Consider the following 16,371-nt stretch of genomic DNA (forward strand, 5'->3'; position numbering starts at 1 on the left):
TAGAAAGTGTGGCGAGCCCGAAACGTGGCGAGCGCAGCGAGACCCGCAAGGGGACGCGGATACCTTCACAGGTATCGCGGAGCATCGCGGCCTTCACAGGTATCTGCATCCCCTTGCGGGGCTCGCTACGCTCGCCACGTTCCGGGCTCGCCACACTTTTTATTCTCAACTCTACGCCGACATGGATAGTAGGGGTATGAAAAGGTCGGAGGACGCGTACCGCCGCCCCTCGCAGGCTCGCTGCGCTCGCCACGTATCGGGTTGGCGTCAATAGCAGGGTGGCGTTTAAAATTGGGGGGGCCATTAACCATGCTTTTTTTACATACTCAATGTTAAATGGGCCATATTGCCCCATTTAACATTGTCACCTATGTGAAATCGGGTTGATCGCATCGCGGCCATTATAATGACCTGCGACGGACGCGATCAACCTGATTTTCACTTTAACATTGTTCCCTATGGGGAAATCGCGTTGATCACGTCCGTCGCATCGCGGCCCCTTATTAGGGGCCAGATGGACGCGATCAACGCGATTTTCAGTTTTAACGGCAATTGAGCCAGTTAAACACAGAAAATCGGGTCCATCGCGTCCATCGCATGCCTTAAGTACCTTAACTTAAGGCATGCGATGTACCACGACGGGGGCCGTGCTAGGAAACAAGTACCAAAAAGTGTCCGAATGATATGTTTTTGACATCAAGTCCGATGCAGTGTGCAGTCCCATGTGCATCACAATGGCACCTGTAGATCAGAATCTTCAATATAGATACTGTTGCAGGGACAAGATATTTTCTTATGAGGGTAAAATCCAGTCCAGGTTTTAGAGCAGTAGCAGGAGGAAATTTAGATCCAGTCCGGGTTTCCTAAACTTACGTGATCAAGATTTGGCTGATTAGTAGCACCAGTAGCTTCCTGTTAACTGTGCTTCCAGGGCAGGAGGTCACTGGTACCAATCCTGAAAAGCAGCCGGGCGATAGGCCGGTAATGTAATGTTATGTTAGGTGGTTTGGAGTATACCTTGACTGTGACATCTGTGGTAAACCCTACATTGCTGTAACCTTGCTTGCTGAATGGTATGCTGTTTACCTGCTACAAAATAAATACCCAGACTTCATCTATAACCAGTGTATGTGATTCCTTGTCACATTTGGTGCCCAAACAGGGACACATCTCAGCTGGAATGTTCACACAGCAGAAAACCCTGGCTAAGACAGCTACCTGTATTTTAAAACTGACTAACTGAGGTTACACATTGTGCTGCTGGCCTGGGAACCAGTTAAGGTTTTTTTAGCCTGGCATCTATGCCACAATCAAGAGTTATTGTCTTCTGGCACACTGGGCATTCTTGACAATAACTCTTGATTGTGGCATCTATGCCACAATCAAGAGTTATTGTCAAGAATGCCCAGTGTGCCAGAAGACAGCCCCTCTGCCATAGTTTAGGGCTCCACGGGTACCCCTCCCTATCATTTTCATGCCTTTTGAGAGAATTGGTATGGATCTAACAGGGCCATTGTAAATATCTGCTTGAGGGCATCAATACATACTTGTGGTATTGGATTATGCCACAAGATACCCGGCGGCTATACCCGTGCCTAATATTAAATCTGGCAATGTTGCCAGAGAATTACTAACCCTGTATAGCTGCCTAGGAATAACAAGATCCTAACGGACCAAGGTACCCCAATCCTCTACAGGGTTTAGTTCCTTTGAACTGCTCTATGAGAGATAACCCAGAGGGACTCTGGGTCTGTTAAAAGAATGGTGGGAACAACCCTGTCAGGACCCTAACGTTGTTCAGTTTGTGTCCCAATTGTACAGCCAAGGCAGATTGTGCCACGCCTGAATGAACACATGGTAAGGGCACAACAATGTCAAAAAACATAGCTATGACATCACCCCAGTCAACCAGTCCTTTAAAAAGGGAGACAAGGTGCTAGAACTAATGCCCACTACACAAAGCAAGTCTGACACTCTTGTATGGAGAACAGGGGCTTAGGAGTCCCGGCAGGAAGTAACTGGATTGGTGAAAGACTGTAGAGCCCAGAGAAGAGACAAAGCAAGAGGTGGAGGAGATGCTACACCTAAGGTCATAGAGGAATAACCAGCGAGTGGAATAATCCCATTGTCTTAGTACCTAAGCCTTTGGGTGCTTTAAGATTCTACAATGACTTCCATAAGTTAAATCAAGTTTATCGCTTTGATTCGTACCCAATGCCCGGGTTGCTGAGCTGGTGGAAAATGAGTCAGTATCTTACAACTCTTGATTTGACAAAAGGGTATTGGCAGATTCCTTAGACAGAAGCCGCTAAGGCAAATAACAACCTTCTCCACCCTAGAGGGCTTATTTCAGTAAAAAAAATGCTGCCATTTGGTTTACATGGTCTCCCAGCAACCTATGAATAAGTTGCTGCAGCCCTGCAGGGAATATGCAGCTGCATATCTAGACAACATAAATAGGGCGAAATGTAATAGGGTGCGTTTTTTTAGACTAAAAAAAAATCGCACCAAATCGCACATTTAAAAATCGCGTTTTTTGCCGCGAATTCGCATATGTAATGAGATGCGAATTCGCGGCAAAAAATGCGATTTGCCGCGATTTTTAGTCATGAAAATGTGCGCATTTTCAGTCATGAAAATGTGCGCATTTTCATAAATGCGATTTTGTGCTAAAAAAAAAAAGTAAAAAAAAAAATGGCGTGGGGTCCCCCCTCCTAAGCATAACCAGCCCCGGGCTCATTGAGCCGGTCCTGGTTCCAAAAATACGGGGGACAAAAAATCTGGGGGTCCCCCGTATTTTGAAACCAGCACCGGGCTCCAACAGCCCGCGGTGTCATGCCACAGCCGGGGGACACTTTTTATACAAGGTCCCCCGGCCAAAACATGAGCACCGTGGCTGGTCAGCCTTGGACGGGGTACCTGGAGGAGTGGGGACCCCCCCAATAAAGGGGTCCCCCCCCCCAGGCTTCACCCGTCCAGGGCTGAAGCCCGGGGCTGTCACCGGCGTCCGTGGCCAGTGGACGCCGGCCTGATAGGGTTAAATCCATCATACATATCATTACATTGCTTTTTACCGGCGAACTACAAGTGCCAGCAGACCTCCCCCGCATGCTGGGACTTGGAGAACCACAAGTCCCAGCATGCAGGGCATTAATGGGCCCGCTGGGACTTGTAGTCCACCTGTAAAAAGAATGTTTATAAAAAACACACACACAGAGAAGTACAAGTTTATTACACACACACACCTCAATTTTACACCAGCATACTTACCATTCCTGGATCCAGCGCTGGTCTGGCTGCTTTACAGCCGGCTCCCCCCGCACTGACAGGCAGCGGGGAGAACCGGCTTTCTCCGTTGCCTGTCACCGGCTTTCTCCGTAGCTTCTGTAGCTCTGTCCCAGTGCTACAGAGGCTGGGAGCGTGATTGGCTGAGCTACAGTATGCGTCTCCATGGAGACGCATAGCTCAGTCCTGATTGGCTGAGCTATGCGTCTCCATGGAGACGCATACTGTAGCTCAGCCAATCGCGCTCTCAGCCTCTGTAGCACTCGGACAGAGCTACAGAAGCTACGGAGAAAGCCGGTGACAGGCAACGGAGAAAGCCGGTTCTCCCCGCTGCCTGTCAGTGCGGGGGGAGCCGGCTGTAAAGCAGCCAGACCAGCGCTGGATCCAGGAATGGTAAGTATGCTGGTGTAAAATTGAGGTGTGTGTGTGTAATAAACTTGTACTTCTCTGTGTGTGTGTTTTTTATAAACATTCTTTTTACAGGTGGACTACAAGTCCCAGCGGGCCCATTAATGCCCTGCATGCTAGGACTTGTGGTTCTCCAAGTCCCAGCATGCGGGGGAGGTCTGCTGGCACTTGTAGTTCGCCGGTAAAAAGCAATGTAATGATATGTATGATGGATTTAACCCTATCAGGCCGGCGTCCACTGGCCACGGACGCCGGTGACAGCCCCGGGCTTCAGCCCTGGACGGGTGAAGCCTGGGGGGGGGGACCCCTTTATTGGGGGGGTCCCCACTCCTCCAGGTACCCCGTCCAAGGCTGACCAGCCACGGTGCTCATGTTTTGGCCGGGGGACCTTGTATAAAAAGTGTCCCCCGGCTGTGGCATGACACCGCGGGCTGTTGGAGCCCGGTGCTGGTTTCAAAATACGGGGGACCCCCAGATTTTTTGTCCCCCGTATTTTTGGAACCAGGACCGGTCCAAGAGTCCGGGGCTGGTTTCAGAAATACGGGGGACCCCTATGCTTTTTGTCCCCCCGTATTTTTGGAACCAGGTCCGGCTCAATGAGCCCGGGGCTGGTTATGCTTAGGAGGGGGGACCCCACGCCGTTTTTTTTTTTATAAAAACACTTTTACACATTTTTATTAACAGAACCATGCACAGATCTCAATGATCTGTGCATGGTTCTGTCAAATTCGCCTGTCAGAACCTGGTCTATTTTTTTTGCGATTTTTGGTAACATTGACCAAAAATCGCACCCTATTACATTTGCGAGTTGTATACTTTATAATGGGAAAACATCTGGATGCGAATTGAAATGTGACTAAAAATCGCACTTCTAAAAGTGCGATTTCGCGGTAAAAAGTGCGATTTTTTACCGCGATTTTCAACCTATTAAATGTGCGATTTTCGGAAAATGTGCGATTTCGGCCGTTTTTGACCAAAAATCGCACATGTCTAAAAAATCACACCCTATTACATTTCGCCCAAATATTTTTAGTAGGGGTGTGCACCGCCCACTTTTCATGTTTTGTGTTTTGGATCTGTATCTCCGACCGTGTTTTGGATCTGAATCTGTTCCAAAACACCACCCTTTCTGTGTTTCCTGTTTTGTGTTTTCGATCTGTATTTAAAAAAACAAACAAACATAAAAACCACTAAAATCGCTCCTTCACTATTTTTAACCTCAATAACATTAATTTCCACTCATTTCCAGTCTATTCTGTACACCTCACAAAGTTGTTTTTAGGCCAAAAGGTTGCACCAAGGTAGCTGGATGACTATGCTAAGCGGCACAAGTGGGTGGCACAAACATGTGACACATCTTACAGTGGCACTGTAGTGGCAGACAGGATGACAGTTTGAAAAACTAGGCCTCAAAGAGCACATAATGCCAAAAAAAAGAGGTGCAAGATGGAAATGTCCTTGGGCCCTCCCACTTACCCTTATGTTGCTTAAATAGGACATGCACAATTTAACAAACCAATCATTTCAGCAACAGGGTCTTCCACACAACTGTAGCTGAAATTATTGGTTCGTTTAGACCCCAACAAAAAAAGAAGCAATTCATCTACAGCAGTATACCACTGGAATGTATTTATGCCGCAGTATCACTGGACTGGAATTATGCAGCAGTATGACTGGACTGGAATTATACAGCTGTATATATGTGTATCAGCAGGTTAACTTTGTCAGCATCTGTGTATCTCTGTGTCAGCATCTGTCTGTGTGTCAGTTTCCATTTGTCATTGTCCATTTGTCAGTGTCCGAGTGTCTTCTTGTCAGCATCTGTGTGTCAGCGTATACAAGTAAATGTCAGCATATGTATGCATGTCTGTGTCAGAGTCCAGCTATCAGCATTCCTGTGTGTCATTGCCTGTCTGCTTGTCAGCATCTTTGTTCAAGTGTGACAGCGGCTGTCTGTATGTGAGTGTCCACATACGTCTACATGTAAGAGTCATCGTTTGTGTGTCAGAAAACATCTGACGGCATACGTAAGTTTGTAAGCAGCTGTCTGCGTGTCATCATTTGTGTGTGTGTGTGTGTCAGCAGCTGTCTGTCATCATCCCTAACCCAGTCTTCCTCACTGCCCATCATTTTAAGGACATGCCGCCCACTGTTTTTTTATTTTATTTTTGTTTCTTTGTTTTGTGTTTGAGGATTTGGAAAACCCCCTCTCCTCCCTCCGCTTTCCTCCCTGTGGTTTCTGTATGACAGACAGGCAGCAGTGGGAGGCACTTTAGTTTCAGTAGCACTGCCCCTTTCCTTCCTGTGGACATTATGTGTAAGGGGCACTACTAGTGTCGGCATTATGTGTAAGGGCCACTACTTCTGTGGGCATTATGCGTATAAGTGACACTACTACTGTAGATGTGTATAAGTGGCACTTCTACTGTAGACATTTAGTGTTTTAGGGGCCCTAATGTGGGTATTGTGTATACACAGCACTACTACTGTGAGCATTATGTGTATAAGTGGCACTAGGCATTATATGTATATGGAGCACTACTAGACATTTATAAGCGTCACTACAGTTAATATTGGGTATAAATTTCACTACAATGTGGTGTAATAAGTATATGGGGTACTACTCTGTGTTGTAATGTGAATAAGAGGCACCACTGTATGACAATGTGAATAGGAGACATTACTGAAAGACATAATGTGGATAAGAGGGGCTACTGTGTGTCATAATGTGAATATTAATTATGGTAGAGAGGGCGCAAAATTTATAGTTTGCAGGTAGGCACCAAACACCCTAGCACCAACCCTGGATGTCCACAAACAAAAAGGTGAATATGCTTGTGTGACCCACTTTTTTTTTGGCCTTACAGCCATGTACGTTTTAAGTGCAGCATCTTCCGGGGAAACAGCACCTCAACGCGTATGCCCTTTCCAGGAGGTTTGTAGGTTGCAGATCCTCCAAGCAAGCCTATAGTGAAGCTAAAAGAGGAGGAAAGGGGTGAGGTGGATGACCTCTGGAAAATGGGATGGAGGGCTGTGTACCCTGGAGAATGACACAAGTGGATGAGGCAAAGAGCTTGTCTGAAAATTTCTTAGCTTCACCATGGTAGTTGAAGCTAAAGTGGGAGGAGTGAGGCAGGGACAGCATACAGTATTTTCACCTTAGGGTACCATGTGCAAGATCCAGTCCAGGTTTTAGAGCAGCAGCAAGGAAATTAGATCCAGTCCAGGTATCCTACACTGATGTGATCACGGTTTTACTTATTAGCAGCAACTGTGACTTCCTGTTATATGTGTGCCAGGGCAGGAGGTCATTGCTCCCAATGCGTAAAAGTATTTTTCTTGACTTCCCTCTTAATTTCTGATTGCAATAACCTGTGTTGAAACACCTTGCTTATAATTTTACCTGTTCAAAACCGGAGCTAGTGATCAAAAATTAAGGGCCTTATTTTGGTTCATTCTTTCTGACAAAATCCTTCTTAGATGGACAAAACCATGTGCACTGCAGGTGGGGCAGATGTAACATGTGCAGAGAGAATTAGATTTGGGTGAGTAATTTTGTTTCTGTGCAGGGAAAATACTGACTGCTTTATTTTTACACTGCAATATAGATCTCACTTTGAAGTAAAACCCCACCCAAATCTAATTCTCTCTGCACAAGTAACACCTGCCCCACCTGCAGTGCACATGGTTTTGCCCATCTAAGAAGGATTTTGTCAGAAAGAATGAATAAGGCCCTAAGAGGGAAGTTGAGGAACAGCGCATTCTGCCCCTCCTGAAGAAGTTCATGGTGGGAGATACAATTCAGTTTGGGTGCTGTAGCATCTATTTAGAATAGAAAAGATTATTTGCCTCTAAAACAATTCTGTCAAGTAGGTAAGAATTGTGTCATATTCCTGTGACAGTTTCTATTATAAGTTAACACTTATAAAATAAAAGTTGTTTGCACTCAAATCCTTGTTAGGTGAAGATTTGAATATATTAAATTGACATTTAATAACTCAACCGAACAATAAATGTTAGGCTTTATTACTAATATTTCAAGAAACCTATCATCAGCTTGCATTTATTGAAAGCAAGTGACCAGGAAGGAGGCTAGATTCATGGTGCAGCAGCGCCACCTAGTGCAAAGACTTGCATGGGACATTTTGCGTAAAAGACATCACATTCACAAGTGTTGCTAACCTGACACTCAAGAACACCATTCTCCACCTGCTGTAGAATGTGACCAATCAGCTGTAATACTTCTTCATCTTCTGACACATAATCTTGATAGCCCACCTGAGACAAACATAATTAATTATGTCTGCATTTATTTAAATATAAGTATTTTTTCATAAAATAAATAGTGTTAAATTCTGGTCCCTCATCTCTAAAAAGGATAACATAATAAATAAGTGAGTGTCCTTAATACAATGCTTTTAAACATTCACTAATAATGACATTCTAAAATAATTAGATTATTTATTTCAGCATGGCAAACTGTGGCCCTCAAGCTGTTGTGAAACTATACATCCCAGCATGCCTTGCAATAGTTTTAGCATTCCATAATAGCAAAACTGTGGCAAGGCATGATGGGACTTGTAGTTTCGCAAAAGTTGGAGGGCCATAGATTGGACATGCCTGATAAGACATGGTGGCTAATTTACAGCTGCAAATAGCTAGTTTGTAATATCTGTGCCCATTTGGTGAATGACCCTTGCTGTATTTCACCCTGACCTCTCTGTGGGTCTTATTCTAAAAATTGTTTGCTGTGGCTGTGACCTCTAACTAGATTTATGTGTGATTATAAGCTCCATAAGATTGCATGGTGCTGGCGTTTACATAAATGGATCATGTGGTTTCGTATGATCACATATAGGGGGGGATTCTGACCTCGTCGGCCAGGTCTGAATTCGCTCCCCTGGCCGATGGTGTAGGTCTGCACATGCACATGTGCATACTGTATGTGGGGACTCCCAGCGTTTTATGGGGTCCCCATAAAAACATTGGGTGCCAATGAAGGCATGTCAATGCCTGCTCGGGGCGGACAGCTGATGTCACATGATGTCAACACCCACCCCAAAATCTGACTTTTTTTGTGAATGAGTGAAAAATACGTAGATGGATTTGCGTGAGGTGGTGTTTGGTCGGGCGGCAGGTGGCGTTTATCTGTTCACTAGGCTGTGAACGTGCGCAGCCTAGCAAACAGATCTGAATCAAGCCCATGGCCAGTTGTATGAGATCAATTATGTCAGTCACCACAAGTATTTATCAGTAAAATAATAATTACAATATAAATTCCCATGAAATATGGGGTATAGCTTAGAGCAGGGGTAGCCAACTCCAGTCCTCGAGAGCTACAACAGTGCATGTTTTCCAGGTCTCCTCACATTGGGGGAGATTCTCTATTGCTTACCGCCGCGGTCCGGGGTCCTTTTCTATGCCGTTATCTCCTTCGCATATGCTGTATTCTTTTTTTCCCGACGCGCGATCACCGCACTTCCGCATTCCATCCTGTTTCGTCACGGTGCCGGCTCCCCATTGGACTGCATTGCCTTCCCTCCTATTCTGTATGCTCTAACACCCGCGCCGAAGTAAAGTAGGTGTCAAATCATATATATCATACCCCCGTGCACCGCGCACCAGAGCCTGCCGGACTGACGGACAGGAGATCCCCACTGGCTTCCGGACAAGCAGTGCGCATGACATGAAAATGAAACAGCGGGCGCATGCGCACTGGACACAACCTGGGGATCGCGGAGGGGTGAGATACCGCAAACACAATGCGGTAGCCTAATTGACAGAGCATATGGAGAAGAGGTAGTCATTAACGGCGTGCAAATGTGCCGTTAAAGTAGCGGTAAATAGATACATTCGTCACGAATGTAAGAGAATCTCCCCCAGAATCACAAGTGAGGTAATTAGCTCCAGCTGTGGATCATTTATAATTTATAATGTGTCAGTGAGTAATGAGTGCAGTTGTGCCCCAGCTAGGTAATCTAGAAAATGTGAACTTTTGGTAGCTCTCAAGGGGGCAGATGTATTATAGCAGCGCTTATCGCGCCGCTATAATACTTCCTGCTTCGCCTCATTAGCGAGGCGAAGCAGGAGGGGAGACCGACAAGATGTATTAACATCTTGTCTGCCGAAGCGGGGAGCGCTAACTCCCCCCTCCGGCGATGTCCCCTCCTGGAGATAGCGCATCAGTTTACACTGATGCGCTGTCTCCTGTCCCCCGGCCGGCTGCACTGGGCATGCGCGGGATCTCGCTACTCACGCGAGATCCCCAGCGCAGCCCACAGCTGACAGCAGGGACAGCGCTGTCCCTGCTGTTTAGATAGGGCTTGATGCTGGCGAAGCCAAAAACGGCAGCGATGCTGACCGTTCATACATTCGGCCTGCTATCATTTAGATAGCAGCGCCGATATGGACAGGGGCGCATAGCGCCTCTGTCCTGTACCGCACGCTGGCTGCTTCATACATGGGGGAGAAGCGGTATCAGTGCACATAACATGCGCTGATACCCCTTCACCCCATAACGACCCTTCATACATCTGCCCCAAGGACTGGAGTTGGCTACCCCTGGCTTTGAGTATATGGGGCATCGATTAGTGGTGCTAGGTCAAGTTTAAGAATAGGTACAATCTAGATTCCTATAGATTCCCTTGGACGTTAAGGGGTATATTTACTAAAATTATGTTGCCCATGGCAACCAATCAGATTCTGTCTATCATTTTCTAGGATGCAATAGAGAAATAATAGACAGAATCTGATTGGTTGTTATGGGCAACATCACTTTTATTTTTATTTTTTCATTTCTAGAAGCTTTAGTATATTTACCCCTAAGATGGAAAAAAGTTTAAACTTTGAAGAACTTTAGAAGCTGTGTGATGATGAAGAGTAAGGGCTGTCATAATTAAACTGAATTCATTATTCTAAAACTACAATGAAGATATATGCACATATCTTTAGTTACCTTCGCCATTGCAGAAAGTCCTTTTATAAGCGATCCTCGGAGAAGGAACATTTTGAGCCATTCCTCTATATTTTCCTTAACACTTATATCAGAAGTGCTTTGGTCAAGAGGTGGATTAAAGGCAACTTTACCATTAATCAATTCAACTTCAATGCAGAGGAAGGCAACATGCTGTGGGGAGGAGAAAACATGGCTGCAGCTAAGACAACTTGTATAAAGATACCTGGCCACAGCAGTACATACACTCAAGTGGGTCAATTCCTATGACCAGGCCGGCACTCTGGAGACTGACAGCATGTAAAAATAGACACTACACCAGGGCTGGGCAACACCGGCCCTCCAGATGTTGATGAACTACACATCCCAGCATGCCTTGCATCAGTTTCAGCATGGCCACATAGCAAAACTAATGCAAAGCATCCTGGGATGTGTAGTTCATCAACATCTGGAGGGCCGGTGTTGCCCAGCCCTGCACTACACCATGACCATGTGTGGTCAACGTTTCTGAGGTTATTTAATACCTCTTTCATCAGGACATCCCATATGTCCTGACAAAAGAGGTATTAAATAACCTCAGAAACAAAGGCTTTCCAGGACATTCCGGTGAATAGCTATTTATGCAGTAGAGACGTATCCAGCCTCTATACTGTAATTCCTAATGACGCTGGCATTGAGGCTGTCCGACAGCTGATCAGTACCAGTCCATTTTATGCTGGGCCTTCAGTGGAGCTTTTTTGTGATCTTTTACAGATTGTATTGAACCACAATTATTTTATACATTGTGGGCGGTTCTTTTTACAGTGTTCGGGCTGTGCGATGGGGTCCAATGTGGCCCCATCGTACGCTAACGCCTTTATGTTTGCCGCTGAACACAACATTTTTTTCACCGATCCCTATGTATCTGGCATGATTCATTTTTATGCCAGGTACATAGGTGATAATTTAAAACTTTTTTTGACAGGCATAACCAATCTTCTAGTCCTTTAAAATTATCCATTACTATTGATCGTGAGAGGGTCAATTTTCTGGATGTCGCTGTGTCTTTAAGAGAGGGGGTGGTGTCTACCTCTCTTTTCAGGAAGGACACAGACCGCAATACTATACTACACTCAGCTAGTTTTCACCCTAAATCTCTTAAGTTTGGTTTGCCTTTTTCTCAATTTTTAAGAGCATGTCGTATTTGTAGTAGTCCAGACGATTGTTGTAGGCAAATTGATATTATTATTGGCAATTGTTTGATTCGGGGGTATGATCTTGATCTACTCACGAAGGCTAAAGAAAAGGCTCTAGCTATTCCCAGTGAGACATTACTGACTGTTAGGGATGATGATGTGGTGCCTGTTAAAAAGAGAATGCCATGGGTTAATCATTTTAGCCCGGCTAGTGGTCACATTATCAACACGTTCAGACATCATTGGCCATTGTTGAGTTCTGACAGGGACTTAGGACTTGCTAATACAACCCTGATGCCCTGTTACACATGCGGGAGAAATGTGCATGACTGGGTGCTCCGCACTGACATTACCTCTCTCCCAATATCTTCCTCCACACCTGCATCTGCCCCATTTTTGGGCCAATATAACAGATGCTACAGGTGCCTAAACTGTATTACTTGCCGTAGTCTCACTGTCAGTGACAGTTTCTGTCAACCCTTCAGCAGAAAAAAGATATATCATTAGACATAGGGTTAACTGTCCTACACGTTATATTGTATATCTTATTTCTTGCCCTTGCGGGCTCCACTATGTTGGTAAATCGGATTGCACATTATGGACCCGGATGGCCGGGTATCGGCCATACGTGCTGCTTTGCTATCTGGCACGAGTGACCAGCCTGTGGCTAGGCATTTTGCCCAAGCTGGCCACAATATGGCCAATTTGAGGTATATAATCATTAACCATGTGCCCCCCCCCGGCTATGGGGAGGAAACAGGTCATTAGCCTTGCTTAAATGTGAGTCACGCTGGATTGTTAGGCTGAATACTATGGTACCTAATGGATTGAATGATCATTTGGGTTTACATGCTTTTTTATAAACTTACTTACTTCAGTATTAATGCTTGCTGTATATTATGCTAATATATATCACTGTGGGGGTTATTCAGAACTGATCACGTGGCTGCGAATTAGCAGTTTGGGCGATAATCGAAGGACTTCACATGTGTAAGGCTCGTAGTTCGCATGCGTGGGCCATCCTGCGATAAAATCCTGCTACTTTTTTATCACTGGCCGTACGAAAGTTGAATGACAGAAGGCGTTTGTGGGTGGTATCCGGACATTTTCTGGGTGTGTCATGAAAAATTAAGGCGAGCCCAGGCGTTTGAAGGGAAGTTGTATAACGCCAGCTCCAGCCCCGATCAGTCTGTTTCTATCGTAACAGCCGTGTAACTCCTGAGCTACGCACAGAGGAAAAAAATTTGATGGTGATCACCTTGCGTATGTATTTACTGCTATGCGCCAAACATTTTTCACAAGCCATTCGCAAACCTTGCACATCGAATTGCAGAACGGGCTGTGAATATCTGATCACACATCACTCTGCAAATTAGCAGAGAACTGATCAGGTCTGAATTACCCCCTGCATTACATCCTGTAATAATATATACAGTCATCTTACATCGCAGTCCAGCAGTGTGTTCAGCAGTGCTGCCAAGCTGGATATAGTCACTTGCTTCAGACCTTGCAGAACTACAGCATCAATGTGCATTATGAATTCCTGCCATGCAGGTGATGCCTCGCTGATGCCACAGGCAACAAAGGACTGTTCCACTAGGGAGTGAATCCTCTGCCCGTCAGGAATAAGGAGGCTCTCCAGCTCATGCTCGATATTTCTAGAAAGCAAACACATTAAAATAATCCTTTTAGAACCATAAAGGTATGAGCAAGTATAAGTTATACATCATTTCATTATTGCCAATTAGGGAGGCTAATCCCGGGGCATTTTTTCAATCCCGGGATTGGCCTCCCTAATAAAAAAAAAATGACCCGCCCCCCAAATATCAATATAAATGCCCTCTTATTAGCCCGCCTGCCACTCTTCCCCATCCCCCTGCCCTGCACTGTCACTTACAGAGGTATGGTGACAGGCAGCAGCAGGAGCGATGTCCGTCCGTCCGTCCATCCATGCAGCGGCCAGGCGGGCGGCTGAGCGACTGTGCTTGCGCTGAAGTGCACTGACAGGCATGGCGGCGGACGGGCTTCGCAGCATGGCGTGATGTCAGGGGTCACGCTGCGCAGCCTGGGCGCCATCATGACACTGACAGCGGAGCGGACCAATCAGCCACCAGGGGTACGCAGCAGACAGCCGGGCAGCATCTGAGCCATTCTAAAGTGCTCAGCGCTGCCCGGCTTTGGAAAAAAAAGTACATTTAGCACTGGGATACTAATCCCGAAATCCCGGGATTGAAAGCTTCAATCCCGGGATTCAAATCCCACCGATTTTAGGCCTAAATCCCGGGATCCCGCCGATCCTGTAAACGGGATTGGCCTCCCTATTGCCAATATTTGATTAATCATTTCCAGGGACAATGCGATGCCAGACAGGATCATCTAAGCACATTACACAGAGTAGACCTTTATGCTCTGCAGTCCACATCAGGATAAAAGACTGTGCTTGGTATGTTCTCAACCATTTATATTACAAATCACAGCAGAGAAAGATAATTGTAGCCATTTGTAAAACTTGAGACTTTCCCTGGAAATTAGGAGCAATTTGCACTGTATGCATGCAAGAAAAATAAATGTAAAGATGACAAAAGATCAGTCTGTACTGTAGTATACAAGTACAGATGTGTCCTCATTCAGCCTTGCTTTATGCAGCATATGGCGCTAGATGTCTGGCACGGTTCCCAAGCTGTGCACTCTTCCTAAATATTGCTATGTTTCCTCAGTTTTGCTACTTTGTACTCAATTTTGTGTCTTGATCGCGAAAAGTGTACTTGGTAGGTACTAAGGATTAGCATTTTTGACGCAATTAAATTAGTACGGGCTCACATATAAAGCATGCTTTGGGTCTTATACAGCTTGGATTGTATATGCTAAAATGCACGCAGAAGCTTAGCGTATGCGATTCTTGGCAATGCAAATGCAAGAGGAGGTGCATACCACCTGCTGCCTGAATTTGCATTCGCTAAAAACTGTGATCACAGTTCTAGACCATCGGCTGCGATGTACCTCTGAGACTGTAGCCTGAAAAAGTTTGACGTTACCCAGACCTGTAGTCGCAAAACAATGTCCGTTTTCTTGAATACCGGCCCCCCGTCTTTCCCCGCGAACACTTCTGCCTTAGTAATTCAAATGCAGGGCTCATTCGGCACATGCACAGAATGGCTCTTGCGCACGTGAATTTTCCTGATATTTTGGAAACTGGGGGTTGGATCACTTGTACAATCCAACTTGATTTAGGCCCTTTTTTCCTTACTCTTGCTACTTTATCCTGGATTTTGCATTGTACTTTGCAGTGTACTAGGTATTTAGTCTTAGTATGTTTGTAGCAAAGGAATTGGTATAAAGTTGCAGACTTAACATAAAAATGAAAGGGGTGGGTGACTTATCACCTTTGATTGTGCAGTTTTTTTCCTTAATTTTGCTATTTTACATCCTAGATAAATTATAGTCTACTGTAATAGGTACTTACAGTAGGATTAGTGCTTTGACACGACTAAGATACAATGTTTTTGGCACACTAAATGGGGCTATTTGGAGTGATTAGACAGTTTCAGTCCAGTCCTATATACATTAATTACATGTTTTTCAATATAAAAAGAAATTCAAAGTCTAAGTGCATAGTTCATTACCAATCTGATGGTGAATGCACCGATGGCCATCCCTAGCAACAATGCCGACATATATGCAGATAAATCGGGCATTGTCTGTACTGCAGGGCCAACAGGACAATATTGTGAATGTCCTTGTTAACAGACATATTGCATGTACGCACCTGACGACCAACTCATGATACAGTATATCGGCCAGTGTGTATCCAGCTTAAGTCAGCACATACTGTACATAACATTAGTAATACAATCACTACATAATGAATATAGCAAGGCTGTTACACCATGTTGTAAATACATCACTGTACCTCTTTATATATATTTACTGTATGTCCCTGTAAACAACATTGCGTTTTGCATTGTCAGATGTATCAAGCTTCAAAAATTTATAAAAGTGATAAAATAGTGAGTAAAAAACAACCAGCCATTCAGCTCCTACCTGTCATTTTTCAACCCCAGCCTGTAACATGACAGGTAAGAGCTGATTGGCTGGTTGTTAATCACTCTCCACTTTATCACTTTTTGAAGCTTGATACTGTACATCTATCCCATACAGGGCCGGCGCCACCACTAGGCAGCCTTAGGCATTTGCCTAGGGCACCGGCCACTGGAGGACGGTAGTGAGCAGCGGCAAAGCTCCGGCTGAGAAGACGAGCAGCAGGAAGGAGCTGGGAGCAGGTAAGTGAGCCGCCCCCTCGCCCCCCATGGAGCATCCCCCCCGTGCTTGTCATTGTCTGCATCCCTCTGCGGCGGGGGTAGGGCCCGCACAGACCCTCCTGGAGCCTACCCTCCTGGAGCCTACCCAGTGCTGCGGCCTTTGCCGCATCTCAAACACCCACCCTCCCGCGCCGCATCTCCCGCCGCCAACTTGGCCCCCCCCAGCAAAGCAGTCGAGGCGGCCGCATCCCCCCTCCCATGCGAAGCGGCAGCCGCACAACCCCCCCCCCCC

The 16,371-nt window shown here is 45.6% G+C and overlaps 1 protein-coding gene across 6 annotated transcripts in view; it reads right to left on the bottom strand.

The window, feature by feature from the left end:
- Positions 1 to 16,371, bottom strand: part of LOC146060654 (uncharacterized) — a 483,494-nt gene that overhangs the window by 372,789 nt on the left and 94,334 nt on the right. For all 6 annotated transcript variants that reach the window (XM_083174095.1, XM_083174093.1, XM_083174092.1 and 3 more), the window contains 3 exons: positions 13,265 to 13,478; positions 10,649 to 10,819; positions 7,876 to 7,971 (listed from right to left, as the gene is read on the bottom strand). In XM_083174095.1, the coding sequence (XP_083030221.1) occupies positions 7,876 to 7,971; positions 10,649 to 10,819; positions 13,265 to 13,478 (481 nt within the window). The remainder of the gene's footprint in view (positions 1 to 7,875; positions 7,972 to 10,648; positions 10,820 to 13,264; positions 13,479 to 16,371) is intronic.

This window comes from Crinia signifera, chromosome 2 (genome assembly GCF_055691185.1).
Source record: "Crinia signifera chromosome 2, ASM5569118v1, whole genome shotgun sequence".
Classification (NCBI taxonomy): Eukaryota; Metazoa; Chordata; class Amphibia; order Anura; family Myobatrachidae; genus Crinia; species Crinia signifera.